Source organism: Rana temporaria, chromosome 2 (genome assembly GCF_905171775.1).
Source record: "Rana temporaria chromosome 2, aRanTem1.1, whole genome shotgun sequence".
In the NCBI taxonomy this organism is placed as follows: domain Eukaryota; kingdom Metazoa; phylum Chordata; class Amphibia; order Anura; family Ranidae; genus Rana; species Rana temporaria.
In genome coordinates this window covers 362,878,126-362,905,549 of record NC_053490.1, presented here as the reverse complement: position 1 = coordinate 362,905,549, position 27,424 = coordinate 362,878,126, and the positions used below count along the sequence as shown (strand labels likewise).

The 27,424-nt window shown below is 47.5% G+C and overlaps 1 protein-coding gene across 3 annotated transcripts in view; it reads left to right on the top strand.

The window, feature by feature from the left end:
* AMPD2 (adenosine monophosphate deaminase 2) overlaps positions 1-27,424 on the top strand; it is a 368,990-nt gene that overhangs the window by 82,276 nt on the left and 259,290 nt on the right. For all 3 annotated transcript variants that reach the window (XM_040337637.1, XM_040337638.1, XM_040337639.1), the window contains exons 2-4: positions 2,134-2,261; positions 25,608-25,738; positions 26,055-26,123. In XM_040337637.1, coding sequence (XP_040193571.1) covers positions 2,134-2,261; positions 25,608-25,738; positions 26,055-26,123 — 328 coding nt within the window. The remainder of the gene's footprint in view (positions 1-2,133; positions 2,262-25,607; positions 25,739-26,054; positions 26,124-27,424) is intronic.

Here is a 27,424-nt window from a genome sequence, read left to right as displayed (position 1 = left end):
GCAAGCGCTGCTCACTAGTACAGCAGCGTGAGGAGGAGAGGGAGGGGAGAAAGAAAAGCCTGCGGCTGCTCTCTCTCCACTCAGAAATGCGAACACTCTGATCTCCGGCTGCTTCGCTCTCCTCCTCCGACAGGAGGAGAGAGGGGGGATGGGCAGGAAACACAAAGCGCCATCTTCCCGTAGATAACAGAGGTGGCGGCACAGTCTCTCCTCCTCTGATATGCTCCTGTCAGTTGCCAGTGGAGAGAACAAGCAGGATGAGGATCTGCAGCACCTGCTACATGCGCTCTGCCTCTGCACACAGACAAGGAGAGGAGGAGGGAGGGGAACACTCTGGAGCTTTGGCGCCCCCACCTCTACGGTGCCTGGGTGCGCTGCACCCCACACACCAGCCCAGGATCAGCCCTGACTGCACATCACCTTGAACACACTTTTCTTCAGCAGGGTCTGGGAAGCTGTTCAGAGTTAATGTGAAGATGGATGAAGCCAAATACAGGGCAATCTTAAGGGAAAACCTGTTGGATCTGCAAAAGACTTGAGACTGTAGCAAAGGTTCACTTTCCAGCAGGACAACAACCCTAAACATACAGCCAGAGCTACAATGGAATGGTTTAGATCAAATCACATTCATGTATTAGAATGGCCCAGTCAAAGTCCAGACCTAAATCCAATTAAGAATATGTGGCAAGACTTAAAAATTGCTGTTCACAGATGCTTTCCATCCAATCTGACAGAGTTTGAGCTATTTTGCAAAGAAGAATGGGATAAAATGTCACTCTCTAGATGTACAAAGCTGGTAGAGACATCCCCAAAAAGACTTGCAGTTGTAATTGCAGCCAGGTGGTTATACAAAGTAATGACTCAGGGGAGCTGAATACAAATGCATGCCTCAGATATTTATTTGTAAGAAAAAATGAAAACCATTTATCATTTTCTTTCCAGTTCACAATTATGTAACATTTTGTGTTGGTCCATCATATAAAATTCCAATAAAATACATTTTGTTCTTGGTTGTAACATGACAAAATGTGGAAAATTTCAAGGGATATGAATACTTTTTCAATGTACATGTTGATCTTGCCAGAAATAGATTGTTGTCACTTCCTATGAGCTTCACAGAAGATTATTCTAATTACCATGCCTGGTAAGGCCCCTTTTTACACGGGGCGGATCAGTACCGATCCGCCTCCGTATGTTCAGCGGGGATGGCGCTGTTGATCCCCGCTGAGCCGGCGGATGACAGAGCGGTCCCCGCACACTGTGCAGGGACCGCCCTGTCTTTTCTCCGCTCTCCCCTATGGGGGGATCAGATGAACACGGACCGTATGTCCGTGTTCATCCGATCCGCAGACGGAAGGAAAAATAGGGTTTTCTTCCGTCTGCAGAAACGGATCATTGCGGGGGCGGACGAGATCGGGTGTCAGCGGATGTAAGTGAAGTTTATCTTTAAAGCGGTAGTTCACCCCCCCCCCGACACATTTTACCATCGAGACAGGCATTGTAGCGCGAGCTACAGTATGCCTGTCCCGATTTTTTTAACCCCGTACTCACCTTGTAGTCGTCCATCGTAGATTTCGTCTCCCGCGGGGAATGGGCGTGCCTATGGAGAGGGAGGATGATTGACGGCCGGCCCTGGCACGTCACTCTCTCCGAAGACAGCCGGAGTAGGTCTCGGCTCTTCACGGCGCCTGCGCACAGGCTATGCGCACGCGTCGTGAAGACCAAGCCTATTTCGGCTATTTCCGGAGAAGCGTGACGCGCCAGAGCCGGCCGTCAATCATCCTCCGTCTCCATAGGCACGCCCATTCCCCGGTATCTTCGATGGACGACTACAAGGTGAGTATGGGGCGTTTAAAAAAACGGGACAGGCATACTGTAGCTCGCGCTACAATGCCTGATTTTAAGGTAAAAGAAAAAAAAAAAGTTTTTTTCCCGTCGATAGGGTGAACCCCCGCTTTAAGCTAAAGTGAATTTCTTGGATCATTCATTTGAAAATTTGGTTTATTGATATTTTAGAAGTGGGTCCACAAATCATTTTCATTTTAAGAACATTTGTATGATTTTTATACAATTTTCCAAGCATTGTCTTTAACCTATAATAATATTCTATTACCATCCCTTGTCCCTTTTCAGATTTCCGAGGCTCTCAGTTTCATCCCCTGCAATCAGCCAAATCTTTCTCTGGTACCCCTCATAGTCTGAAGCAACTGAACCGAGAACTAAGAACATCAATGGAGGGCAAATACAAGGAAATAGCAGAGGTATACTACAACTGGAATTGCTATTCTTTTACATTTTCTCTCAATGTCCTGATTATTTGAAACACAACAACGTGCATTATTGTTCACTTTTTAGGGGCTTCCTATAAGATGCTTTATTCATTGGTCTTTACAGTTTTACATCCAGTGTTTTTGGTCTTTAACAAAGTACACAAAGGTACACAAAACTGGAAGGCATTCTACAAATCAGTGTATATGTTAATAAAGCATGCCATTCTTTTTTTTTGTTTACAAACGGTTTATTGAAAATTAAGTCTCAATACAGTGTAAGAAGTACAAATAAATATATGGGAGCAGTAAATATCAGCAAGAAAAGATAAAAATGAAATTTGCATTGCAGTTATTTAACAGGTAGGGAAACAAGTCATTATTATAGAATCATTGATAACGTAATATAGAGATGCAAGAGGTGCAAGAACCTAGTGGATTTGTTTACTGGCAAGAAAGGGCAACAGTATCTTATATAGTTCAATGAATCAACAAAGATAGGTCCCAGGGTTTCCACTTACGATCGTATGTGTCCATAGTATCAAATAGAGTGTGATGAGTGTGTTCTGCTAGTTTGATGGCCAGCATACGATCCATAATTTGAGACCATGGTACAGTAAGGGAACACCAGTTAAGAGCTATAGCCCAGTGTATTGAACTGAGCAACGTGTGTATTAGCCTGGTGTGGGCTATAGGAATGTCAGGAATAGGGTAGAAAAGGAGGCACGTTTTAGGTGATAGTTCTATTCTTCTGCTTGTTATCTGTTCTATTTTGTTTTTGGCTTGTTGCCATGTATTTTTGAGGTGTGTACAATCCCAGAAAGTGTGTATGAGGGAACCATGTACTGGGCATCCTCTAAAACAGGGGTGGGCAATTATTTTTTCGAGGGGGCCACATGAGAAACTAAAAATATTTTGGAGGGCCGGGCCAAAAGGCTAAACTCAATACTGCATAAAATCAATTGTATTTCTTTATAAAAAGCAGTAAATATCATTGTTGGAAAACTGGTACGAGTACTTGTTATAGACATGGCACAGGAGGGGGACAGAGGCTGGGGACATGACACAGGAGGGGGACAGAGGCTGGGGACATGACACAGGAGGGGGACAGAGGCTGGGGACATGGCACAGGAGGGGGACAGAGGCTGGGGACATGACACAGGAGGGGGACAGAGGCTGGGGACATGGCACAGGAGGGGGACAGAGGCTGGGGACATGGCACAGGAGGGGGACAGAGGCTGGGGACATGACACAGGAGGGGGACAGAGGCTGGGGACATGACACAGGAGGGGGACAGAGGCTGGGGACATGACACAGGAGGGGGACAGAGGCTGGGGACATGACACAGGAGGGGGACAGAGGCTGGGGACATGGCACAGGAGGGGGACAGAGGCTGGGGACATGACACAGGAGGGGGACAGAGGCTGGGGACATGGCACAGGAGGGGGACAGAGGCTGGGGACATGGCACAGGAGGGGGACAGAGGCTGGGGACATGACACAGGAGGGGGACAGAGGCTGGGGACATGGCACAGGAGGGGGACAGAGGCTGGGGACATGGCACAGGAGGGAGACAGAGGCTGGTGACATGACACAGGAGGGGGACAGAGGCTGGGGACATGACACAGGAAGGGGACAGAGGCTGGGGACATGGCACAGGAGGGGGACAGAGGCTGGGGACATGGCACAGGAGGGGGACAGAGGCTGGGGACATGGCACAGGAGGGGGACAGAGGCTGGGGACATGACACAGGAGGGGGACAGAGGCTGGGGACATGACACAGGAGGGGGACAGAGGCTGGGGACATGACACAGGAGGGGGACAGAGGCTGGGGACATGACACAAGAGGGGGACAGAGGCTGGGGACATGACACAGGAGGGGGACAGAGGCTGGGGACATGACACAGGAGGGGGACAGACGCTGGGGACATGACACAGGAGGGGGACAGACGCTGGGGACATGACACAGGAGGGGGACAGACGCTGGGGACATGACACAGGAGGGGGACAGAGGCTGGGGACATGACACAGGAGGGGGACAGAGGCTGGGGACATGGCACAGGAGGGGGACAGACGCTGGGGACATGACACAGGAGGGGGACAGACGCTGGGGACATGACACAGGAGGGGGACAGACGCTGGGGACATGACACAGGAGGGGGACAGAGGCTGGGGACATGACACAGGAGGGGGACAGAGGCTGGGGACATGACACAGGAGGAAGGACAGACGCTGGGGACATGACACAGGAGGGGGACAGACGCTGGGGACATGACACAGGAGGGGGACAGACGCTGGGGACATGACACAGGAGGGGGACAGACGCTGGGGACATGGCACAGGAGGGGGACAGACGCTGGGGACATGACACAGGAGGGGGACAGAGGCTGGGGACAGGCAGCCACTGTTTAATCAATAACAATTGATTAAACAGTGGCTGCATGTGATGGCACAGTGGCTGCGTGTGATGGCACAGTGGTTGTGTTTGATGGGCACAGTGGCGACAATTGATGGCACAGTGGCTGCGTGTGATGGGCACAGTGGCAACAATTGATGGCACAGTGACTGCGTGTGTTGGCACAGTGGCTGCATGTGATGGCACAGTGGCTGCGTTTGATGGGCACAGTGGCTGCGTGTGATTGGCACAGTGGCTGCGTTTGATGGGCAGAGTGGCTGCGTTTGATGGGCACAGTGGCTGCATGTGATTGGCACAGTGGCTGCGTGTGATTGGCACAGTGGCTGCGTGTGATTGGCACAGTGGCTGCGTGTGATTGGCACAGTGGCTGCATGTGATTGGCACAGTGGCTGCATGTGATTGGCACAGTGGCTGTGTTTGGGAACAGTGGCAACAATTGATTGCACCGTGGCTGCGTGCGATTGGCACAGTGGCTGCGTTTGATGGGAACAGTGGCTGCGTGTGATTGGCACAGTGGCTGCGTGTGATTGGCACAGTGGCTGCGTGTGATTGGTACAGTGGCTGCATGTGATTGGCACAGTGGCTGCGTTTGATGGGAACAGTGGCTGCGTGTGATTGGCACAGTGGCTGCGTGTGATTGGCACAGTGGCTGCGTGTGATTGGCACAGTGGCTGCATGTTATTGGCACAGTGGCTGTGTTTGGGAACAGTGGCAACAATTGATTGCACAGTGGCTGCGTGTGATTGGCACAGTGGCTCCGTGTGATTGGCACAGTGGCTGTGTTTGGGAACAGTGGCAACAATTGATTGCACAGTGGCTGCGTGTGATTGGCACAGTGGCTGCGTTTGATGGGAACAGTGGCTGCGTGTGATTGGCACAGTGGCTGCGTGTGATTGGCACAGTGGCTGCGTGTGATTGGCACAGTGGCTGCGTTTGATGGGCACAGTGGCTGCGTGTGATTGGCACAGTGGCTGCGTTTGATGGGCAGAGTGGCTGCGTGTTATTGGCACAGTGGCTGCGTGTGATTGGCACAGTGGCTGCGTGTGATTGGCACAGTGGCTGCATGTCATTGGCACAGTGGCTGCGTGTGATTGGCACAGTGGCTGCGTGTGATTGGCACAGTGGCTGCGTGTGATTGGCACAGTGGCTGCGTTTGATGGGAACAGTGGCTGCGTGTGATTGGCACAGTGGCTGCGTTTGATGGGCACAGTGGCTGCGTTTGATGGGAACAGTGGCTGCGTGTGATTGGCACAGTGGCTGCGTTTGATGGGCACAGTGGCTGCGTGTGATTGGCACAGTGGCTGCGTTTGATGGGCACAGTGGCTGCGTTTGATGGGCACAGTGGCTGCGTGTGTTTGGCACAGTGGCTGCGTTTGATGGGCAGAGTGGCTGCGTGTTATTGGCACAGTGGCTGCGTGTGATTGGCACAGTGGCTGCGTTTGATGGGCACAGTGGCTGCATGTGATTGGCACAGTGGCTGCGTGTGATTGGCACAGTGGCTGCGTGTGATTGGCACAGTGGCTGTGTTTGGGAACAGTGGCAACAATTGATTGCACAGTGGCTGCGTGTGATTGGCACAGTGGCTGCGTTTGATGGGAACAGTGGCTGCGTGTGATTGGCACAGTGGCTACGTGTGATTGGCACAGTGGCTGCGTGTGATTGGCACAGTGGCGACAATTTATGGTGGCACAGTGGCTGCGTGTGTTGGCACAAGTGGCTGCGTGTGTTGGCACAAGTGGCTGCATGTGTTGGCACAAGTGGCTGCGTGTGATGGGCACAGTGACCCCTCCCGGCCCTGCCTACTGTTATCAGCGCGGCGGGGAACATTACAGACAGCGTTCGTTTGAACAGCTGTTTTCCCCGCTGCGCATAGACACTCCCCCTTGGACGGATCTGTCCAATCGCGAGCAAGGGGGAGTCACATAGACACTCCCCCTTGCTTGCGATTGGACAGATCCGTCCAAGGGGGAGTGTCTATGGCATAGACACTCCCCCTTGGACGGATCTGTCCAATTGCGAGCAAGGGGGAGTCACATAGACACTCCCCCTTGCTCGCGATTGGACAGATCCGTCCAAGGGGGATAGTCTATGCGCAGCGGGGAAAACAGCTGTTCAAACGAACGCTGTCTGTTATGTTCCCCGCCGCGGTGATTAACGCCGCGGCGGCGGCGATTTCGGCGGCGGGGGTGGGCCGGATTAAAAGGTCCGCCGGGCCGTATACGGCCCGCGGGCCGTAGTTTGCCCAGGTCTGCTCTAAAACATAAGGGAGAGGTTGTTGGGTAAAATGAATTGATTCTGTCAGGGGTGAGGTACCACCTATATTGAAATTTAATAGCAGATTCCCTGATGGAGGCTGTCTTGGTGCATTTCCGTAGGTTATTAATCATGCTATCCCATTGTTCTGTTGAGAAGGATTCATCAGAATCTGATTCCCATTGTAACATTTGACGTGATTTGTCTGGTGTATTGTGTTCATTTAGGTAGAATAGTTTGATATTATTGTAGTCTGAGGCCTAGTACTCACGGCAGGACATGTCCGATGAAAACGGTCTGCAGACCGTTTCCATCGGACATGTCTGGCCGGGGACTGCCCGGGGACTTCTGTTCGATGGCTATACACACCATCGAACAGAAGTCCGCGCGTAAACATTACGCGGGGCGTGTCCGCGGTGTCGCCGCGTCGATGACGCGGTGTCGCCGCGACAATGACGCGGCGACGTGGGCGGCCCGCCTTTAAAATGCTTCCACGCATGCGTCGAAGTCATTCGACGCATGCGAGGGATGCGGGCAGCAGGACATGTACGGTAGGTCTGTACAGACGACCGTACATGTCCGGGCGGACAGGTTTCCAGCGGACTGTTTTAAAGCAAGTCCAGGAAACAGTTGTCCGCTGGAAACCTGTCCGCTCCGCCTGAAAATGGTCCGCTCGGGCCAACACACGGCCAAACATGTCTGCTGAAACTGGTCTGCGGACCAGTTTCAGCAGACATGTTTGGTCGTGAGTACGGGGCCTGAGAGTTCAGTATCTCTGAGATTATATTCTGTTTGCAAATCTGAGAATATGCAAAATGTATTATTTTTTATGAATGATATTAGGTTAGAAAGTTTGATGAGTTGCCAAACAGTATATTGATTAGAGTTTAGGTCGGGGGGGGGGGGGGGGTAAATAGAGGGTCCCCTAAGAAAGAGGCTAGGGAAGGGATCTCTGAAGAGATGTTATATTTATGCTTATGTCTGTGCCATAAAAGTAGATCCTGATGTACTACTTTATTGAGGTGGCCAATTCTTTGAGTTTTGATAGATTTGGACCATAAAAGGCCTTGGAGGTGGAACGATAGGACAGATTGTTTCTCAAATAATAGCCAAGGAATATGACTGTAAGGTGCATACCACTGTGTGAGTTGCGTATATCTAGCTGAAAGATAATATAGCCATAGGTTGGGTACACTCAACCCTCCCTTTGATTAAGGTCTGAACATCAGTGCATATCCAAATCTAGCTTTTTTATTTTGCCATATGAACTTGTTTATATCTCTCTGTATAGAATCTAGGGTGTTTTTAGGTACCAAGAGAGGAAGTGCTCTGAAGAAGAAAAGTAGTTTTGGTAGTATAACCATTTTTGTAGCGACTATCCTACCCATAAATGACATCTCTGATGTTTTGAAGTAATCTAGGGTAGTTCTTGTGGTATAGGGTCTTGTACGATGGGGTGATATGAATACCTAAATATCAGAAGGAATCTAAACTCCATTGAAAGGGAAATTTCTATTTTAATATAGCAGTCAAAACAGGGGGGGAATTGATAGGGAGGGCAGAACATTTGGATAAGTTTATGCTTAATCCTGAGAGGTCATGAAATGTATCTAAAGTCTTGGTAAGGTTTGGTAGCGAAATTAATGGCTCAGTGAGAAACAAGAGGACGTCATCTGCATACAGACTTGATTAAAATTCTTTCAAACCTTTTGTGTACCCTTTAATGTTGGTATTATTGCGGATGGCACATGCAAAGGGCTCAATAGCGAGGGCAAATAGGAGAGGGGATAAGGGACAGCCTTGTCTTGTGCCTTTACTTAATGGGCAAAATTCTGAATTATGGCCGGGGAGTTTGATACGAGTATGTGGATCGTGGTATAAGGCTTCCATGTACCATGTAAAGTAAATCCATGTAGAAATTCATTACCTATACCATATCTAGGGAGTAGCAAGTCTAAGTAGGATCAACTGACGCTATCGAAGGCTTTATGAATATCTTAACTAAGTAGTAGTGTGGATCTGGTTTGGAGGTTGGAGTCTTGGATGATGTTTGTTGCTAATCTTATATTGTCTGTAATTTGCCTATCAGGAATAAAACCTGATTGATCCGGGTGAATTAGAGGTGGGATGACTGAGGCCAATCTATCTGCCAATCTATAACTGAGATCGGGCGGAAGTTCTGTGGGGCGGAGTGATCTTTGTTTGTTATGGGTAAAAGGGACATATTAGCTAGGAGCATTTCAGAAGGGAATTGGTGGCCTTGTAGAATGTGGTTGAATAGTTTCACAAGGTGGGGAATTAATACTGATGCAAACTTTTTGTAGTATGATGAAGAAAAGCCGTCGGGACCTGGGGCTGTGGAGGTCTTTAATGAACTTATAATCTTATTTAATTCTGTATCTGAACAAGGTGTATTCAATGCCTCCCTTTGTTGGGTTGATAGAGTGGGTAGAGGAATTTCATCTAGCCATTGCGTTGAGGATTGTTTTGGCGTGTTTTGTGGAGAAAATAGAAGTTTCCTATAAAAATCCAAGAAAATCTCTATGACTCCTTTAGGATGGGAGATTATGTTGCCTGCAGCGTTTCTTAGTTTATAGGTATGGGGAGGCTTTCCAGATTGGTTCAGTTTTCTGGCGAACATAGTAGATGAGGAATTACTATGTAATAAGACTCTTGCCTTTGACCATCTAAGGGCTTTTTCTGTGTCCAAAGTCAGTAAAGTATCTAGGGCCGTACGTTTCTCTTGAATTTGTTTTAGAATATCGCCGGAGGAGGATTGACTGTTTATGATATAGCTTGTCCAGATCTCTGGTTAGTGTTTTTATGTCAGTCAGTTTCATCCTGTTTTTAGTAGATGCCATCTTGATAAGATGGCCTCTCATGACTGCCTTGTGGGCCATCCACCTAGATGTGGGAAGAATGTCTGGGGAAGAGTTAAGTGTAAAGTATTCTTCCATGTTGGATGTTAGTTGTTGGATATTCAGATGGTCTGTTAATAGTGCATCATTGATGCGCCATTTGTGTGGTGTGTTGGCCAGACCTATATTTGATGTGGTAAAAGATACGATCTGATGATCTGACCAGGGGCAAGAATGGATGTCTGCATTTGATGAATTGGCAACTAGAATCGGAGTGCAGAAGATGTAATCTAATCTAGCGGAGCAGTCATATGGGTGTGAGTAAAAGGTGTAATTTTTGATGCCAACGTTATGAGCTCTCCATGTGTTAATGAGTTGGTGGTTAAGTAATGTGCGATTTAGTGTTTTAGGGAAGGCTTTGGATGAGGGAGCTACTTTGCTTCTATCTAATGTTGAGTGAGCAGCTAAATTTAAGTCTCCGCTTACAATTAAATGGGTGAGGAGTACTTATCTAATGTGTCAAAATTCTTTGAAAAATTATGTATGAGCTTCATTTGGTGCATATACAGATGCTATTGTGACCATGCGTCCTCATATGGAGCCTTTTATTATCAGAAAGCGACTTCCTTCCAAACCCATATTTAAACATTCTGATTTTCCTGTGAGACTTGAGTACATAAAAGCATAACAAAATAGACCGTGAGAACATTATTTCAAAGATTTTGAAGTAACTAAACATGTTACTAAATTTGCTATAAAACTGTGAATAGTGTGTATAACAAAATAGGGGGTCAAACTGAAAAAAACGGTTTGACTTAAAACCAGTAACCTTTGGAAAAAGAAGTCCAAAACTCACCCCAGGAGTCTTGCCGAAAGGGGCTGCAGAGAGTATGATCAAAAGCACAAAATAGAGTGCTATAATATTCATACCTAGACTCCAAAGGTGAGAGGGGGGACAATCAGGCAGAGGCGGAGAGACCAAGCAACTCTCCGTGATTTTATTTCCATATTCTCCCTTACTCTCCCTGTATCTCTACCTACCCTCACCCTCCACACATCTCCCCCCAAAAATTGGGGAATAAAAATGTGAAAAGCAAGAATACGCATATTCCATGCATTTCTCCTAGTGTTTGTGCGTTGTCAGATCTCTATCATTAACTAAATTGCATATGTGACAAAAGATAGAATTAAGTGCTCGCCCTAAAGTTTGGATAGTACGGTCTTGTGGTAGGAATAAAAAAGTATGCATCAGTCTTGTGCGAGTTACCTGAATTTACTGAAAGTATGGCTGGGGGGATAAATAAAAAAAAAAAAAAAAAGGGGGCCCACTCCCACCCCAAAACAACCCAGAAAGTTTGAATTCATTTGAGGTGACTACCATGTTCTAGCACGCCCCAGGAATACATACGATAGTTTGTAGTATACTGTGGTGCTTTATCTTGAAGCGCACTGAAGGTTAAAATTGTTGCAGGCCGTTGGGTGCGATTAATCTGGATTGATATGATGCGTGAAAGAGCCAGAGTTTTAACCTGGAAGGGGAAAGGAGAAAAAAAAAAGGGGGGGGGAGCGATTTTTCAGGGATTCGCATTGCATATAAATGGGATCAAAATATCCATCTCAATTATAATTTCCATCTTGGTCTGGCAAATCTAGGAGCTGAGATGGGATATAATAAACTTGATTGAAGCATCTATTTTCTGGGTTGGAAGAATGCAGATGAAATACAACTGAAGAAAAATAGCTTGAGACATCTTTCATGTGATGCCAAATCGCATCTGAATAGAAAGGGCCTGAAATGGCGCAAAGCTTTCCTTCGCAGATCAGTCAAGCACAAATATGAAATAATAGAGAACCAACTTGTTTCTTGCGACTTTCATGGGTTTGCGAATCGCATAGATGGTCTCATCCTTCTTTGATCTCGTCTCGAGGAGGGAGTGGCCCAAGAGGGCGATGGGTTTGGTGTAGCAGGAGGTCTCGGGCCCTCCTCCGGATCCAGCAATACTAATTTAATCAGGAGCTCTTTGCCTTCTGCGACATTTACAACAGAGTAGACAGTTCCATTATGAGGCACAGTTAGTCTGAACGGAAATCCCCATCTGTATCTGATATGGGCCGTTTGTAGGATCAAAGTTATTTCCCTCATCTTGCGCCTTCTTTCGAGGGTAGCCTGTGAGATGTCAGGGTATAATTGAATCCTTGTTCCCTCAAACTCGAAGTTGTGCGAGTTTCTGGCGGCTCTTAATATATTCTCCTTAGTGATAAAGTCCTTAATGCAAAGGATAATGTCGCAGGGTGGTTTATCCACTGGAGGTTTGGGTCGAAGAGCCCTGTGGATTCAATCGCATGTGAAGGAAGTTGATGGGGTGTCTGGGAGGAGAGATTGGAATAGCTTTAAGACAGCCGGCATCAGATCCGTCACCGATTCTGGAACACCACATATTCTCAAATTGTTCCTTCGATTTCTGTTATCCAGATCTTCCACATGAGCCTGGAGATAGGAATAGTTTTCAGCTAGTAGCTCAAAGTCTTTCCTTAGATCATTGTGGGCTAGTGACAACTCATCATGCTTCGTTTCCAACATGTCTGTACGCCCTCCCAGGGAGGCTATCTCCTGCTGTGTGCTAGTGGTTGACTTCAGTTCTGAGTGGAATTTGTTTGCTAGCTTTTCATACATAATGGTGAGACTGGCGTCCAGATCAGATTTAGTGAGCTGTGAAGGGGACTCACTTACTTGTTTGGATGGAGCTGTGCCATGGTTGGTGTGTGGAAATGCCAGAGAGGCCTGCGGAGAGGGATGGGGGCCATTCTGTGACATCTTGCCTTTCACTTTAGAGCAGAGTAAGATGTTGGTTGGTGTAAGGCTGCATTCACACCTGAGCGTAGGGCGTTCGGTCGTTTTTTCGGGCGTTTTTTTTTCGCGCGTATTCATGCTTATTTGCGCGTTTGCATACAGCGTCGTGCGACGTTTTTGTACTTCGGCGTTTCTTATTTTAGCCAATAGGAAAAATTATCATCTTTTCATCACTTGTTGCTATGTTGGTAGATTTTTTTTAATCTTCTGCATGGGCGACAAGTTCTATTGATTAAAGCGACGAAACGCCCATAGCAAACGCCCGTTGTCGCGCGATACGCTCAATACGCGCGTTTCCCATTACTTTCTATGGGAAAAAAAAAACGCTCAAACGCCTCTGTCGCGCGATTCGCGCGACAAAAAAAGGTCCGGGACTTGTTTGAGCTTCGCGCGACAGGCGTTTGGGCGTTTAGGCATTCAGGTGTGAACAGTCACCATAGGGAATCATGTTAATTCTCCCCTCTGGCGTTTGTGAGCAGTGCGCTTCAGGCGTAAAAACGCCTAGGTGTAAGGCTCCATTCACACCTAGGCGTTTTTACGCCTGTAGCGCGACGCGCACAAACGCCAGAGGGACGAAAAGTAATGAAAGGCAATGGGGATGGTTCACATCTGAACGCCTAAACGCCTGTAGCCTGTAGCCCGTAGCTCAAAAAAGTTCCGGACCCTTTTTTGTCGCTCCTAGCGCGCGATATGCGCGTATTTGAGTGTTTTTTTTACATTGAAGTCAATGTAAAACGCCTGATACGCGCGTATTGCGCGTAAACACGCGCTTGTACAAGCGTTTTGACGCCTGTGTTGCTGAAATCCCAGGAAGAGGAATAAAAAATTCCTAGGAGAGCAACAAGTGATGTCAGGGATGATCATTTTTCTTATTGGCTAATATGGAAAAAGACAAAGTACAAAAACGTCGAACGCCACTGTGCGAAAACGCGCGCATACGCACGCAAACGCGCATATACGCGCGACAAAAACATCGGTAAAAATCGCCTGTACTCCCTACGCCTAGGTGTGAATGGAGCCAATGGGGCCTAACAGACCTATGTATTCTGCCTGGACATGCAGTGAGGCATACAAAGAACTGCATGACTTGTTACAATTGGATTTACCACATTATATTCTGAGTTCAAAGGGTTAATTGTAGAGTGACTCTTTCACTGCTAAATTCTAATTGACTCTCTGTTGGGTATTACCAGTTAACAGCCTCCTGTCAGGTGTATGTTAATGGGATTATCTGTGAATGTGTATTGTTCTAAAGGTTAATTGAATTCTATTGAGAAAGGAATGTGTCTGACCAGGTCATGTTAAAGCGCATGTGCCATGGGGAAAAAATATTAAAGGCCAGCAGCTACAAATACTGCAGCTGCTGACTTTTAATATTAGGACACTTACCTGTCCTGGAGTCCAGCGCTGATCGCAGCAGAGCACGAGCGATCGCTCGTCTCTCTGCTGCTCCCCCCGCCATCCACGCTGAGGGAACCAGGAAGTGAAGCGCTGCGGCTTCACTGCCCGGTTCCCTACGACGCATGCGCGAGTCGCGCTGCGCCCGCCGATTGGCTCACACGCTGTGTGCTGGGAGCCGAGTGTTCCCAGCACACAACGGGCGACAGACGGGAAGTCAGAAAAACCCGTCTTTTGCCCGTAGCGTGTGGCCGGAAGTGGGTGCAAATACCTGTCTTTAGACAGGTATCTGCACCCCCCTCCCCCCTGAAAGGTGTCAAATGTGACACCGGAGGGGGGAGGGTTCCGATCAGCGGGACTCCACTTTAGGGTGGAGAACCGCTTTAAGTGGATCTCGGTGCCGAAGTGGCTAGATACTGACTAAATGATTAATTCAAGAAGATGTCATTATTTCAAAGTATCTGTATTGAAGCCCCCCCACTGTGTGAGGGGGGGTGGAGATTGTCATTGTTCCTGTACAGCTTGTAACCACATATAAGCTAGGTGTATGTACCATTAAAAGTTCAGTCTTGTTTGACCCTTCAAACGCAGCCTCGTCTCGTTCGTGAAAGGGGACTCTCTCTCTCTCTCTGGATCTCGTGGATGGGATATACCGGCTGTACCTGCATATCGCAACTTGCCAGGGAAAAGGACCTCTCCAACGGCTGATACCCTCTCACTACTTGGGTAGCCGTTACAGTTGGAGAATGTTTTGACCGGCGACCACGAGTCCTGTAGTTTCCAGGCATGCACAGAGGTATCCTGCAGGGGGGATGGTGGTATTCAGGCGCTGATGATGGGTGATGAAGGTTTTTCTGCTATTTAGCCCTGAGGATAAGCTATATTCCTTCTTGACTGGCGGAGCTTTTACATAGAGCTGCTGTAGTGTATCGCGCCCCGCATGCGTCCCCCCTTAGTTGAGAATGTGTCCTTTAAATCATCTTAACACTTCCATTCCAAAATGCGGTCGAATTTGCCCGGCCGGGATCCTGGCATCGGTCGGACATGTACTGGGGAATACGGAGGCTGGGCTCCACGGCACCAGATGCCCGATCGGGGGGATCCGGAGGCAGGGACCGCGGCAATCGGTGGCAGAGGATCCGATCCGTAGGCCGCGAGAGCCTCAAGATGGTGGCCGGATTGTTTTGGATGGAGCCGGCAGGGAGCCAAGATGAGGCTTAATCCGCTCCTCCTGCGTCCCAAAATAGGCCGGATGCTGATCCGGGGGATTGAAGCGGCAAATATGGGTGATTTGGTGGCCCAAATTCGGCACAGAGGTGTCTGATGGCTGTGGATTTAATCTTGGCCGTCGGAGCTCAAAGCATGCCATTCTTTGACATATAGTAAGTATTCAAATGCAGTGGTTCCCAAATGCCAGGCCACAGCCTTCCTGTCTGCTCTGACGGCTACTGCTGTCACCCTCTCCCCTCTTGCAACATTAACACCCAGGATGAACAACTAATGTATGTACTGTAAGTGGAAAGAGAGCCCATTTGCACATGGTGTGCAATGGTGGTAGAGATGGGTTTATTTGAAATCTTCTCTCAATGTCCTGTTTTTGTGAAACACAAAAATATCCATTAGTGTGTAATTTTTAAGGGCTTCAAAAGAGGCTACATTCAATGGTCTTTTGACCCATCCTTTACTAATTTAGGGCAAGTTTTTTTTGGTCCTTAACAAAGTACCCAAAGGTACACAAAACAGAAGGCATTCTACAAATAAGTGTATTTGTTAATAAAGAACTCCATCCTTTGACATTTAGTATTCTAGTGCAGTGGTTCTCAACTGCCAGGCCACAGCCTTCCTGTCTGCTCTGACAGCTACTGCTGTCACCCCTCTCCCTCAACATTAATACCCAGTATGAACAACTACTGTATGCAGGGCTTTTTTTCAGGGGGAACTTGGGGGAACTCAGTTCCACCACCTCTGGCTCAGACCCTTTGTTGCCTGCTTACCAAAATCACTTGTAAACACAGAAGTCTGGTTTCTGTGTTTACAAGTGACAGCTTTGTAACCCCCTGAACTCTGCACTCTGTATGTAATGCAATTCTGGTATTTAATGCCCCTTTAAGACCCTTCCACTGTTTGTGAAATCTGAACGGGTCGTGGTTGAGTTCCTGCACCTATTTTCTGAGGAAAAAAGCTCTGACTGTATGTACTGGAAGCTGAGAGAGTGCCTGTACCTTAACCACATTTGCACATTGTATGAAATATGAGCAGCATGGCACCAGGGCTCTGCAACAAGAGACTACATTGCATGTGTATTAATAATGTGTAGTCTTTAGAAGTGTAGTGGCTGCCATCTGTGTGTCTCTACCGATTACCAAACATCAAACCTATCCCATCCAAACATGGGTATAACAAAATCTAGAGATGGATTCAGATGCTGGATGTGATTGGTTAGCTGTTAAAATAAGCCCCCTCATTTTAAACAGGACTGTGTGTTCATGAGTAGAAGTTTGGCATAGGAGCTGTGATGACAGAGATTGAAGAATAGGAAAACTTGATGAAAGGTGGTACCTTTACCCGTAGTCTACAGTAAATACTAACTGTTCTTCACCAGAGCTCCTGGTGGTGGAGATAGGTTTCACTGTGGGATAATGTCAGGGTGGTATCCCTCTGTATTGCCCCAGTAGGAAAAGTGCAAACAGGAGTCAGGTAGTGGATAAAGCAGATAGGGAACAAGCAGAAGTGTAGTCGATAAATAATAGCTGGATGGAATTAGGTAGCTGTAGTCAATCAACAAGCTAAGGGTCAATAACGAGTGATAGCAAAGATAAGGACAGCAGCAGGTATGTAAGGAGCAAGATATTAGCTTGAGGGATCTTACTAATCTGGCAAACAGGAAGTGCAAGAACATGGCTTAAAGGGGTTGTAAACGTTTGTTTTTAATTTTATAAATAGGTTCCTTTAAGCTAGTGCATTGTTGGTTACTTACCCTTTCCTTCGATTTTCCTTCTAAATGTTTTTTTTTATTTGTTTTCTTTGTCTGAATTTCTCACTTCCTGTTCCTCTTCAGTAAGGTGTTCAGTAAGCTGTTCTAATAGACTTTCCACTGCTCGGATGATGTTGGAAAGCTTACTGAGGAGAAACAGGAAGTGAGAAATTCAAACAAAGAAAAAAAACATTTAGAAGGGAAATTGAAGGAAAATGTAAGTGAACCAACAATGCACTAGCTTAAAGGAACCAATTTTGAAAATAAAAGATGAACCTTTACAACCCCTTTAAATAGGAAGTTTATGGGAGGAGCATAGAGTTCAAGGTTCAACATGGACAAGGTATAAAGCAGGAATGTCCACGGGACCAGACAAGAAGCTGTCCAGCATTTCAGGTTGCACAGCGAGAAGAGCCACTGCCAGACTCAAAGGTTCCAGGGTCAGATCCAGGTCCTGACAATGCACCAAATACAGCTTGACATGACAGCTGACCGTCAGATGTCCATAGAGCAGGATCCTTATACAATAAACTGTGCAAGTTGTAAAGTGCAGTTACTCATACCAAGCCATCAGGGCTCAATTTACAGAAGTTAGACCAGAAGATGGTAAATTCTGATTAATTGCTATAGGTTTGTTGCTTTGCCCCTTGCACAAATGATTTAAAAAAATAGGATTTTTTGTACTCACCGTAAAATCCTTTTCTCTGAAGTCCATGGACGGACACAGCTCCTTAAATCTTGACAAGTGGGTTATGTTTCCTGTTTACAGGAGAGGACTAGGCAGAAACATGTTAAATAGTTAAATACATGTTACATTAACAGAGTTGAACAGCCCCGCCCAGGGGGCGGTCCCTCCAGACATAACCCTCCTCACTGCAGCTTGCAGCCTCAGTTCGTAACAAGCAGTACAAACCTAAAAAGGAGGGGTGGGAGCTGTGTCCGTCCATGGACTTCAGAGAAAAGGATTTTACGGTGAGTACAAAAAATCCTATTTTCTCTTATCGTCCATGGACGGACACAGCTCCTTAAATCTTGACAAGTGGGACGTCCCCAAGCAGTGTCAAAAAACGAGGGGTGGGAAATATATCAGTAAAAACAATTTTAACTTCACCCCAAAACAAGCAGAGCTCCTCAACGGAGGAGGTGCAACTTTAAACAGCCGCCGGCAAAAACTAGCGGCTGAAAAAAACATCATAAGATGCACTCACAGCAACCATGTAAATTCTGGAAAAAGCGTGAACGGACGAGCAAATCGCCGCCTCGCACACCTGTGAGACCGACGCATGATGTTGGAAAAAAAAAAAAAAAACCCAGGAAGCACCAATTGCCCTGGTCGAAAGTGCCGTGACCGGAAAGGGGGGCCCGCCCTTAGGAGCATAGGCCTGTATGACGGCCTGCCCGATCCACCGAGAAATGGTGGTCGACGAGACCGCCAGGCCCTTTTGTGGACCAGACACCGACACAAAAGAGAGTCAGAAGCTCCGAAATGGAGCCGTAGTAGGCTGGTATACCCGCAAAGCGCGTACCACGCCTAAAGTATGAAAGGCCGAAACCTCCTTCGGAAGAAGGGAAGGTCGCGGGCGCACCATCACCTAATCCTTATGGGGGATCAAGCATGGCGGCTTGCAAGACAAGACTGCCAACTCAGAAACCCCTCTAACAGAGGTAAAGGCCACTAAAGGGGCCACCTTCTGAGATAGTGTCAAGAGAAAATCTCTCTGATGTTTCCAAAAGGAAGGTTCCTGAAGAACCGAGAGCACCAGAGTCAAAACTCATGGGGGAAGAGATGGGCCAAGAGGGGAAAGTATATGACAAACCCCTTGCACACAAAAAAAGGGGACCCACCAGGGAACGGGCCGCAAAAAGGCCACTAAAAGAACACAGCCAAGGCTGAAATCTGCCCCCAAACGGTGCTTTAAGCAATTTTTAGATCCAATCCAAGCTTTAAAAACAGCAGGACCCTGGACACCGAAAGTACGCCCGTGGACGTCACTCCATCCCTTCGCACCAAGAGAGGTGCGACGGTAGATCCTCCGGAAGAAGACTACGGTGCCCTGTTGAGATGACCGAGTCAGACAGACCCTGGTCACCTAAAGTCTGGCTTCCAATAACCATGTTAAGCAAGTCAGTGACTGTACAACAGGAGGAAGTATGGCAATCGCCAGGGTGCCTCCGCTACCAGGCGCCCGATATCAGCGTACCAAGGACGCCGAGATTAATCTGGAGCGATTAGAATCATCGGGATCTCCTTAGCATCCACTCTGTGGAGCGGCCGAGGAAGCAACTACCATGGAGGAATGGCAAAAAATCACCGATACAGACAACACAGGGCCACCAGCGCGACTGACGCGTCTGTACAAGATCACTAGACCTGGCCACTAACTGACACCCTTGCGGCGGAGACAAGCTGCCAGGAGATCCATGCCATGTGAGGCTCACCTCCTGCAAGGGAGCCGAAACACCCCAAGCACAAAGACCAGTCGCCCTGGTCCAGCATCTGGCGACTCCAGTAGTCTGCCTGCCGGCATACCTGATGGTAGACTGAAGCCACGGCCGTGGCGTTGTCCGGCTGAAACCAGATCGGTCGACCACAAGGAGAAGCATAGCCTGATCGCCTAAAATAGTAGGACAATGAACAGTAGACAGCACCTGGTATTCCCAGGCGGTCTTCCACCAGGCACTAGCCAGGCCCGACCCTGGGTAGCTACCGAGACCAGACACATTCAAGGAGGTGTGGTCATAGGTCCACGCAAGTCCAGCGACTCAGGGCCGACTGGACCCCCCAGTTTTGTGAACCTCCAGGTTCACAACCCGTGAGCTGGCATTCGTCGTAAACACCGACCACTGGAAGGAAGGAACAACTTCCCGGACCGAAGAGTCGGGAATCTCTGTCACCAACTCAGAGAGACTCTGACTAGGTGGCGCACAGGAATCCAATGATTTCAGAGACAAGAGATTTTTACCACCTGGACAGTAGTTCCACTGGAAAACCAGGGTGTGGAACTGGGCATACAGTACCACCTTGAAGGAGGCTACCCACAGACCCCGAACCAGCAGGCGCCCGGAGAGAAGACCGATTGCGTGATGCCAATACCTTCTCCGCAGACTGAAGAGTCTGCAATTTCTCCAGGGGAAGAAGGACCTTTGCCACTGAGGAGTCTGGATCAACACTAGATACTCCAACGCTGAGTCGGAACCTAGCATGCCCATAATTTGAACCCTGGGTCGCACACATGTAGGGCAGGCTTGCTGCCACTGAGCTACACTTTCTGGCCTAAACGTTTAACATCCACCCGAATCTTCGGAGGGTCTGAATGGGAATAACCCATCCACTAGGTCGGAGACAGAAGCTGCTCTCAGAAGAAAGTCGTCAAAGTAGCCAATGAGGCAAAGCCTCGCTGTCCCAACAAAATTCAAATAAGTGCGAGCTCCTAGCTGAAAACCCATGGTGCTGATGCCAGATCAAAAGGGAGGGCCACAGGCTGACAGAGACCCTTCTCTCATCACGAAGCACAGAAAAAAACACTGTGACATGTGCAAAACGGGACATGCATGTATGCGTCCCTGATGTCCGAGGACGTCAGGACATCCCCCGGATGAAGCGCAGCTACCACCGAACAAATGGATTCCATGCGGAACTACCCGACGTTCACAAAGGTATTTAGGGCCTGAGGCCCATAGAAAACCCCAAAACTCTCGTCCTGCAGGAAAGGTAAAATTACCTTGCAGCTTAGCAAATCCCACACTGCCCAAGGCAGACCGACGTGCCGGGAGGGGAAGACACAAGGACAGAACTTTGTTCTGTGGATAGGAGGAAACCCTATCTAGTACTCCGAAGAGACCACCTCGCAGACCCACTAGTCGGAGAGCAGGGAGGTTTCACTGAATTGTGAACCTGCAAGCCGCCCCTCCCACCTAGAGACAGGGAGGGAAGGCTATATACATTGGCAGGATTTGGGTGCCGGCGTGATCGGCTTATGCACCCAGGGACAGATTAGTCCCCCAGCTGGGCCTTTGACGGCCTGGGAGGGTTGCCCCTAAATAATACACACACATAGTGTGTATGTATATTATGTAGGTGTATGCACACATGTCTTTGGAGGAAACCGGAGTACCCGGAGGAAACCCACGCAGACACAGGGAGCGACAATGCAAGCTCCAGGCAGATTGGCGTCAGTGTGCAGATTGGCGTCAGTGTGCAGATTCAAACCAATGACTCTTTTGCTGCCAAGTAATGGAGTTAAGCACTACACCACCGTGTGCATAAAACCATTCTGAAACAGACGCCCTGGATAACAAGGGCGCAGCATTCAATGAAGCATCACAGACCTATATGAGGCCCTGGACCAGCTGGTCCGCTAGGCTAATAACCTCAGGAGAGAGTCGGTGCTCCTCCACTGTCTGGTGCAAAATGCTCACTCTGTGAGTTGTATACAGCACTAGGGGTCAGGACTACTCCAAGATGGCCGCCGAGCGTTCAGAACGCGGCCACAGGAAAATGGCCAGCACAATGTAAGCTGCGCCATAGCGTGGCTACGACAAAATGGGCGCCAATGGGAGTTTTCAATGTAATTGAAAAATCTCCCAAAAAATAGCGCCAGCGACCACTGAGACCCCAGTGTAGTGGCCACAATAGGCCGCAAGCCAGACCCCAGCATGGTAAACATGGAACGGGTCAGTACTTCGGATCTTCTATCAGTCAGATCCATACAAGCGGGGGTTCCCGCCCGGCGGTGAGGGACTACAAAAGCCCTCAGTGGCTTTTCTCATTCCGCATCTCAGAAATTATCAAAGAAGGGCACAGAAGGAAAAAACCTACACAGCGGTCTGATTTGTGTGATCCAAAAAAGACCGAGCCCTCGGCGGAAACCCAGCTGCACTATGCAGCTTAGGAGAGTCCCTTGCAGCAGTAAAAAGCGCACCCATAAATGCCTTATTCTGCCTTTTTTTTTTTTTTTTTTTAACTAGGTACCTAGTCCATGGCTCCATAACAGAGCATTCCCCAGGGGATAACGGGGGAAGGGGGCACTCTTTTACCGCCCGCCCGCAGTCCACCCCCACCCTGGCACAAACTGTGTCCAGGACTAACAATAAAAACTCTGTGGGAATCACAGGTGCTAACACCTGCTGCCACCACCAGCATGTGGGGAAGGACCCAGATACTGACTCCAATATTTACATAGTGTGTATTATAATATGCACACCTGTCCATACAAATAGACAAAAGCTCCTAGAGCCCTATTCAGGGCCTCTCACCCACTTGCTGCACTGACCAGGGGTAACCAGGGGACTCCCTCAGGAGGAGACTGCCCAGCGCTGCCTGTGAGGAAAAGAACCGTGAGGTAACTTTTGCAGGGACCTGTGTTTAAACAGGAAAAGCCTCCTAGGGCTGTTTTATTTAAGGATAAGACACAGATACAGCATAAAAAGCAAAACCGTTACAGGTGTCACCAATCAGTCAGCGTCTGCTGAAGTATAATCATAAACATCTGTGCTCATCACAGGGCTTTTTACCTCACAGGAAAGCCCAATACAAAAAAGAAAAAACACAGGCCAGATAACACAGTCCCCTCAGGAAGGCCCCCTCCCCCTGACAGCGGCAATGTTAGCAATGCAGCAAGGGAAAGGAGCAGGGAAGTAAGGGGAAGGGACCCCCGAACCCCAGGAATGCCCAGCTGTACCAACCCACCGAAGCAGGAGGGACTGTACTTACCCGTCCAAGCGAGGACTCGCTGACACATTCCTGACAGAACTACAACCGAAATGGAGGTAGCTGTCGGCCCGGTCCACTGTGAGTGAGACAACACCACAGCCCAGTCATATGTGGACCTCGGAGCAAAGCTCACCGGCCACCTCAGGAGTCATGAGGTATGGCGTGGCAGACCAAGCCTCTTTGCAAAGGTGTGCCCACGCTTGCTGGTCGGACTGAGTAGACTACAAGGATCTATATTATCCAGCCTGTCTCTCAGCCAACAGTTGAAAGAAGATTCTTCAAGAAAAAGTAAAGTAAAATAAAATAAAATTTCTCCTCAGGGCGCTGGGCCCAAAGGGAGCCATACGTCCTTCTCCTTTGCTAGGCAGAACGAAACTGAGGCTGCAAGCTGCAGTGAGGAGGGTTATGTCTGGAGGGACCGCCCCCTGGGCGGGGCTGTTCAACTCTGTTAATGTAACATGTATTTAACTATTTAACATGTTTCTGCCTAGTCCTCTCCTGTAAACAGGAAACATAACCCACTTGTCAAGATTTAAGGAGCTGTGTCCGTCCATGGACGATAAGAGAAAACACATTTAAGACAGATAGGAATCCTTGCCACTTGCCACTGCTGAAAGATAAGACAATAGTCAGGTTGGAAATCACTATGCAGTGTTAGTGACTGTTTTTGGGACATTACTCCCTGGTGGCTACTATCTCACTGACATCAATAATTTGAGGACTATTCTGCCCTGGGGACCACAATCCCACTGGAACCAATCATTTTGGGCCAATCTTCCTTGGGGGTGAAGGCCCTGGTCCCACAAACACCAAAAACATGGTTCTATTATTTTTCATTGTGTCTATTAGATTACAGTAACTTGCATTTTTACCAGGCCCTGGTCTCACCAAAGTTGAAAGACACTGCAGTAGTGGATATTTGTTTGTTCAGTGTTTGCAAGTTCATTGTTCCCTAGGAGCTACAAAGACTTCATCCAGGGTTTTAAAGCCATAATTTTGGGGTCAATTTGTCATACATTTTTAAACTGATGTTTTATTTGTATTTGTTAGATACAGGTTTTTAAGAACACTGTAGGTTTTATAGAAAAAAAAAAAAGAAGCATGACAGAGTCTGTTTTTTTCAGATACTCTTCCCAAATCCATATATGATACCCCATAGAAGGAAAGGAAACATTTACTGCTCTGGTTTATGTGTAATGTTTAATTTGATTTGTTGGATTCTGTCACCAACAAGCTTTTTTTTCAATATGAGGTAAGGTGAGATGGCAAAAGGAGTCAAGAGCTTCACTTCCTGGCTGTGTATGACAATACATAAAAATGCAACATGCGGCTGGATTAAAACAAACCTAAATGAATAATAATAAAGTGCTAACACTGTGCATGAAATATCTGTGCAAAGAACAATTGAAATAGTATTATTGAGGAGAATACACCGCTCCTACACTCCCCCTGCCCATTAAATTTAATGGGAAAGCGCCCCCAAAACGCCCGCAAAGCAGCGTTTTTGCGGGCGGGTTTAACTCTTAGCGGGGATTAAAACTGCAACGCTAGCGGCCGAAAATCACGGGAAAAACTACGGTAAAGCGTCGCTAAAAATAGCAGCACTTTAGCACCGACGCACCCAGCGCTTCAGTGTGAAAGTAGCCTAAATAAGATGTACTACACTATGTGAGTTCTCTCTCCTTATGTCTGAGTTTGAAACATCACAGGAAGAATCGTATCATGGAGTTGGCATCTCATTACCCTGCTCACCAGACTAAGCCTGTTTGACCCACAACGCAGTACTGCTTAAAGGGGTTGTAAAGACAAAAATATTTTCCTCTTAAATTAAAGTCTGACAGTAGCTGATAAATTAAAACGTAATGTTTTGCATTATGACTAGTTTGATACCTGTTGAAATTGAGCTGTTTTATTCACCTCCGTCACTCCTGAATCATTATTCTCACTGACTTCCTGGTTTGCGGTACGTATTCATTTTTGCAACATCACAGCCTAAAGGGAACTACAGTTCCCATTAGGCTTAGCCTCCATGCCTGTGAGGGATAAGAGAGCATCTTCACGCAGGGCTGTAGTCATAGGGAGGGCGTGAGCACATTCTGCTTTCCACCATGCAAAACGGCTCAGATGCTGGCACAATACCATCTGTGTGGATATCAATTGCTATTGCAGCACCTTGTGAAGGAGTCTTTGCAATTGGAACTTCAATGATGCAATTTTGCACACTTATTTAAACTTTCACTGGCTACATGCTTGTTCAATATTTTTCACTATTTCAATTGTTCTTTGCACAGATATTTCATGCACAGTATTAGCACATTATTATTATTCATTAGGGTTTGTTTGCACTGTGGTATTTATATATTTTTTCAAATTTTTGACCTTTATCATGAACAGCAGTGTCAAGTCTAAGGTCTCGTACACACGGCCGAGGAACTCGACGTGCCAAACACATCGAGTTCCTCGTCGAGTTCAGCCCTGAAGCCGCCGAGGAGCTCGGCGGGCCGAGTTCTCCCATAGAACAACGAGAAAATAGAGAACATGTTCTCTATTTTCTCGACGAGTTCCTCGGCGGCTCCATCGGGCCGAAAGTGTACACACGACAGAGTTTCTCGGCAGAATCCGGCTCTGACCGAGTTTCTCGCCGAATTCTGCCGAGAAACTCTGTCGTGTGTACGAGGCCTTACACCAATTATTGTATGTAGCGCTGGTGATTGACTGTTTAATAGGTAAGTATAACATGTTTGTTATTTTTATAGAAAAAAAACAAGATTTTGACAAGTACAAACACTTTAAAGGCAGGAACTGATGGGAATATGCAGTATGTAAATTGTCAGCACTGTATAAATACTTGAAATAAAAAAAAAATCTTTTTTTTAAGGAACTTTTCAGTCGTTCCCTTGCTGACAGTGAAATGCGTTCTGCTCCATATGAATTTCCAGAGGAGAGCCCTATTGAGAAACTTGAGGAAAGAAGGCAGCGGCTAGAACGTCAAATAAGCCAGGATATCAAGTAAGGACACAAAATACTATAATGATTAGCTAGTTGTTGATAGAGAAAGAACCAAGTACAGATATAACCTACAGTGTAAGTTAGTAGAAAAAAAAGTGCAAGTGTTTTTGTAATGTACTCTATATAGAAACAAAGCATTAGAGAAGAGGTAAATGTAACGTGAGTAGGGGAACTGATAAAACTGCAAGACATATAGAAAGCATATGGTTAATGGTGATAAACAACTGCACAAATAAACTCATTAACTGTTTTTATTTGTTCTTTCCTCTCCTCTCCTGTTCTTTTCTTTTTTTTTTTCACCTGCTTTTTTCCATAGACTTGAGCCTGATATTTTACTTAGAGCAAAACAGGACTTTCTGAAAATTGACAGCAGCTCAGACTTACAGTGAGTGACTGACTAAACATTTACCTATTTAACACACGGCTTGGTGTTCCTCTAAGTTTGGGGCAATTCACACCTATGGGGCAGATCCACAGAGATCTGCACCCGCGCAGCGTATGTGAGATACGCTACGCCGCCGTAACTTTCCCGCCTTTGGTTCGAATCCTGAAAGAATTTGCGCCGTAAGTTACGGCGGCGTAGTCTATCTCTCGCGGCGTAGCGGCGTGTAATTCAAATCGGCGATTAGGGGGCGTGTTTCATTTAAATGAAGCGCGTCCCTGTGCTGAACGAACTGCGCATGCGCCGTCCCTAAATTTCCCGCCGTGCATTGCGCTAAATGACGTCGCAAGGACGTCATTTTTTTTTTACATAGACGCTAATTACGTCCATCCCGATTCACGGACGACTTACGCAAACAAAAAAAAATTCTAATTAGACGCGGGAACGACAGCCATACTTAACATTGAGTACGCCACAGAATAGCAGCTTTAACTATACGCCTAAAAAAGCCGACTAGAGACGACGTAAAAAAATGCGACGGCCACTCGTACGTTCGTGGATCGTCGGAAATAGCTAATTTGCATACTCGACGCGGAAAACGACGGGAACGCCACGCAGCGGACGCCGAAGAATTGCATCTTAGATCCGAAGGTGTACGAAGACGTACGCCTGTCGGATCTAACCCAAATGCCGTTGTATCTTGTTTTGAGGATTCAAAACAGAGATACGACGCGGGTAATTTGAAAGTATCCCGGCGTATCAGTAGATACGCCGGCGTACTCGCTCTGTGGATCTGCCCCTATGTGTTTTAGTGCTGGTAACCCATGGGCAGATATTTTCTTTTTTTTCAATGGTACTAGTTTACATATACACAGCCTTATGTGTGTTAAAGCGGGGGTTCACCCTGTTAAAAAAAAAAAAAATGTTTTTTTTTATTATTCCATTACTTTCGGCATCGTAGCGCGAGCTACGGTATGCCGGTCCTAAATTTTTAATCCCCGTACTCACTGTGCTATCGTTGATTGAAGAATCCGGGGAATGGGCGTTCCTATGGTGAGAGAAGGTGATTGACGGCCGGCCCTGGCACGTCACGCTTCTCCGGAAATAGCCGAAATAGGCTTGGCTATTCACGGCGCCCGCGCATAGCCTGTGCGCAGGCGCTGTGAATAGCCGAGACCTACTCCGGCTGTCTTCGGGGAGCGTGACGTGCCAGAGCCGGCCGTCAATCATCCTCCCTCTCCATAGGCACGCCCATTCCCCGCGGGAGTCGGATTCTTCAATCAACAATAGCACAGTGAGTACGG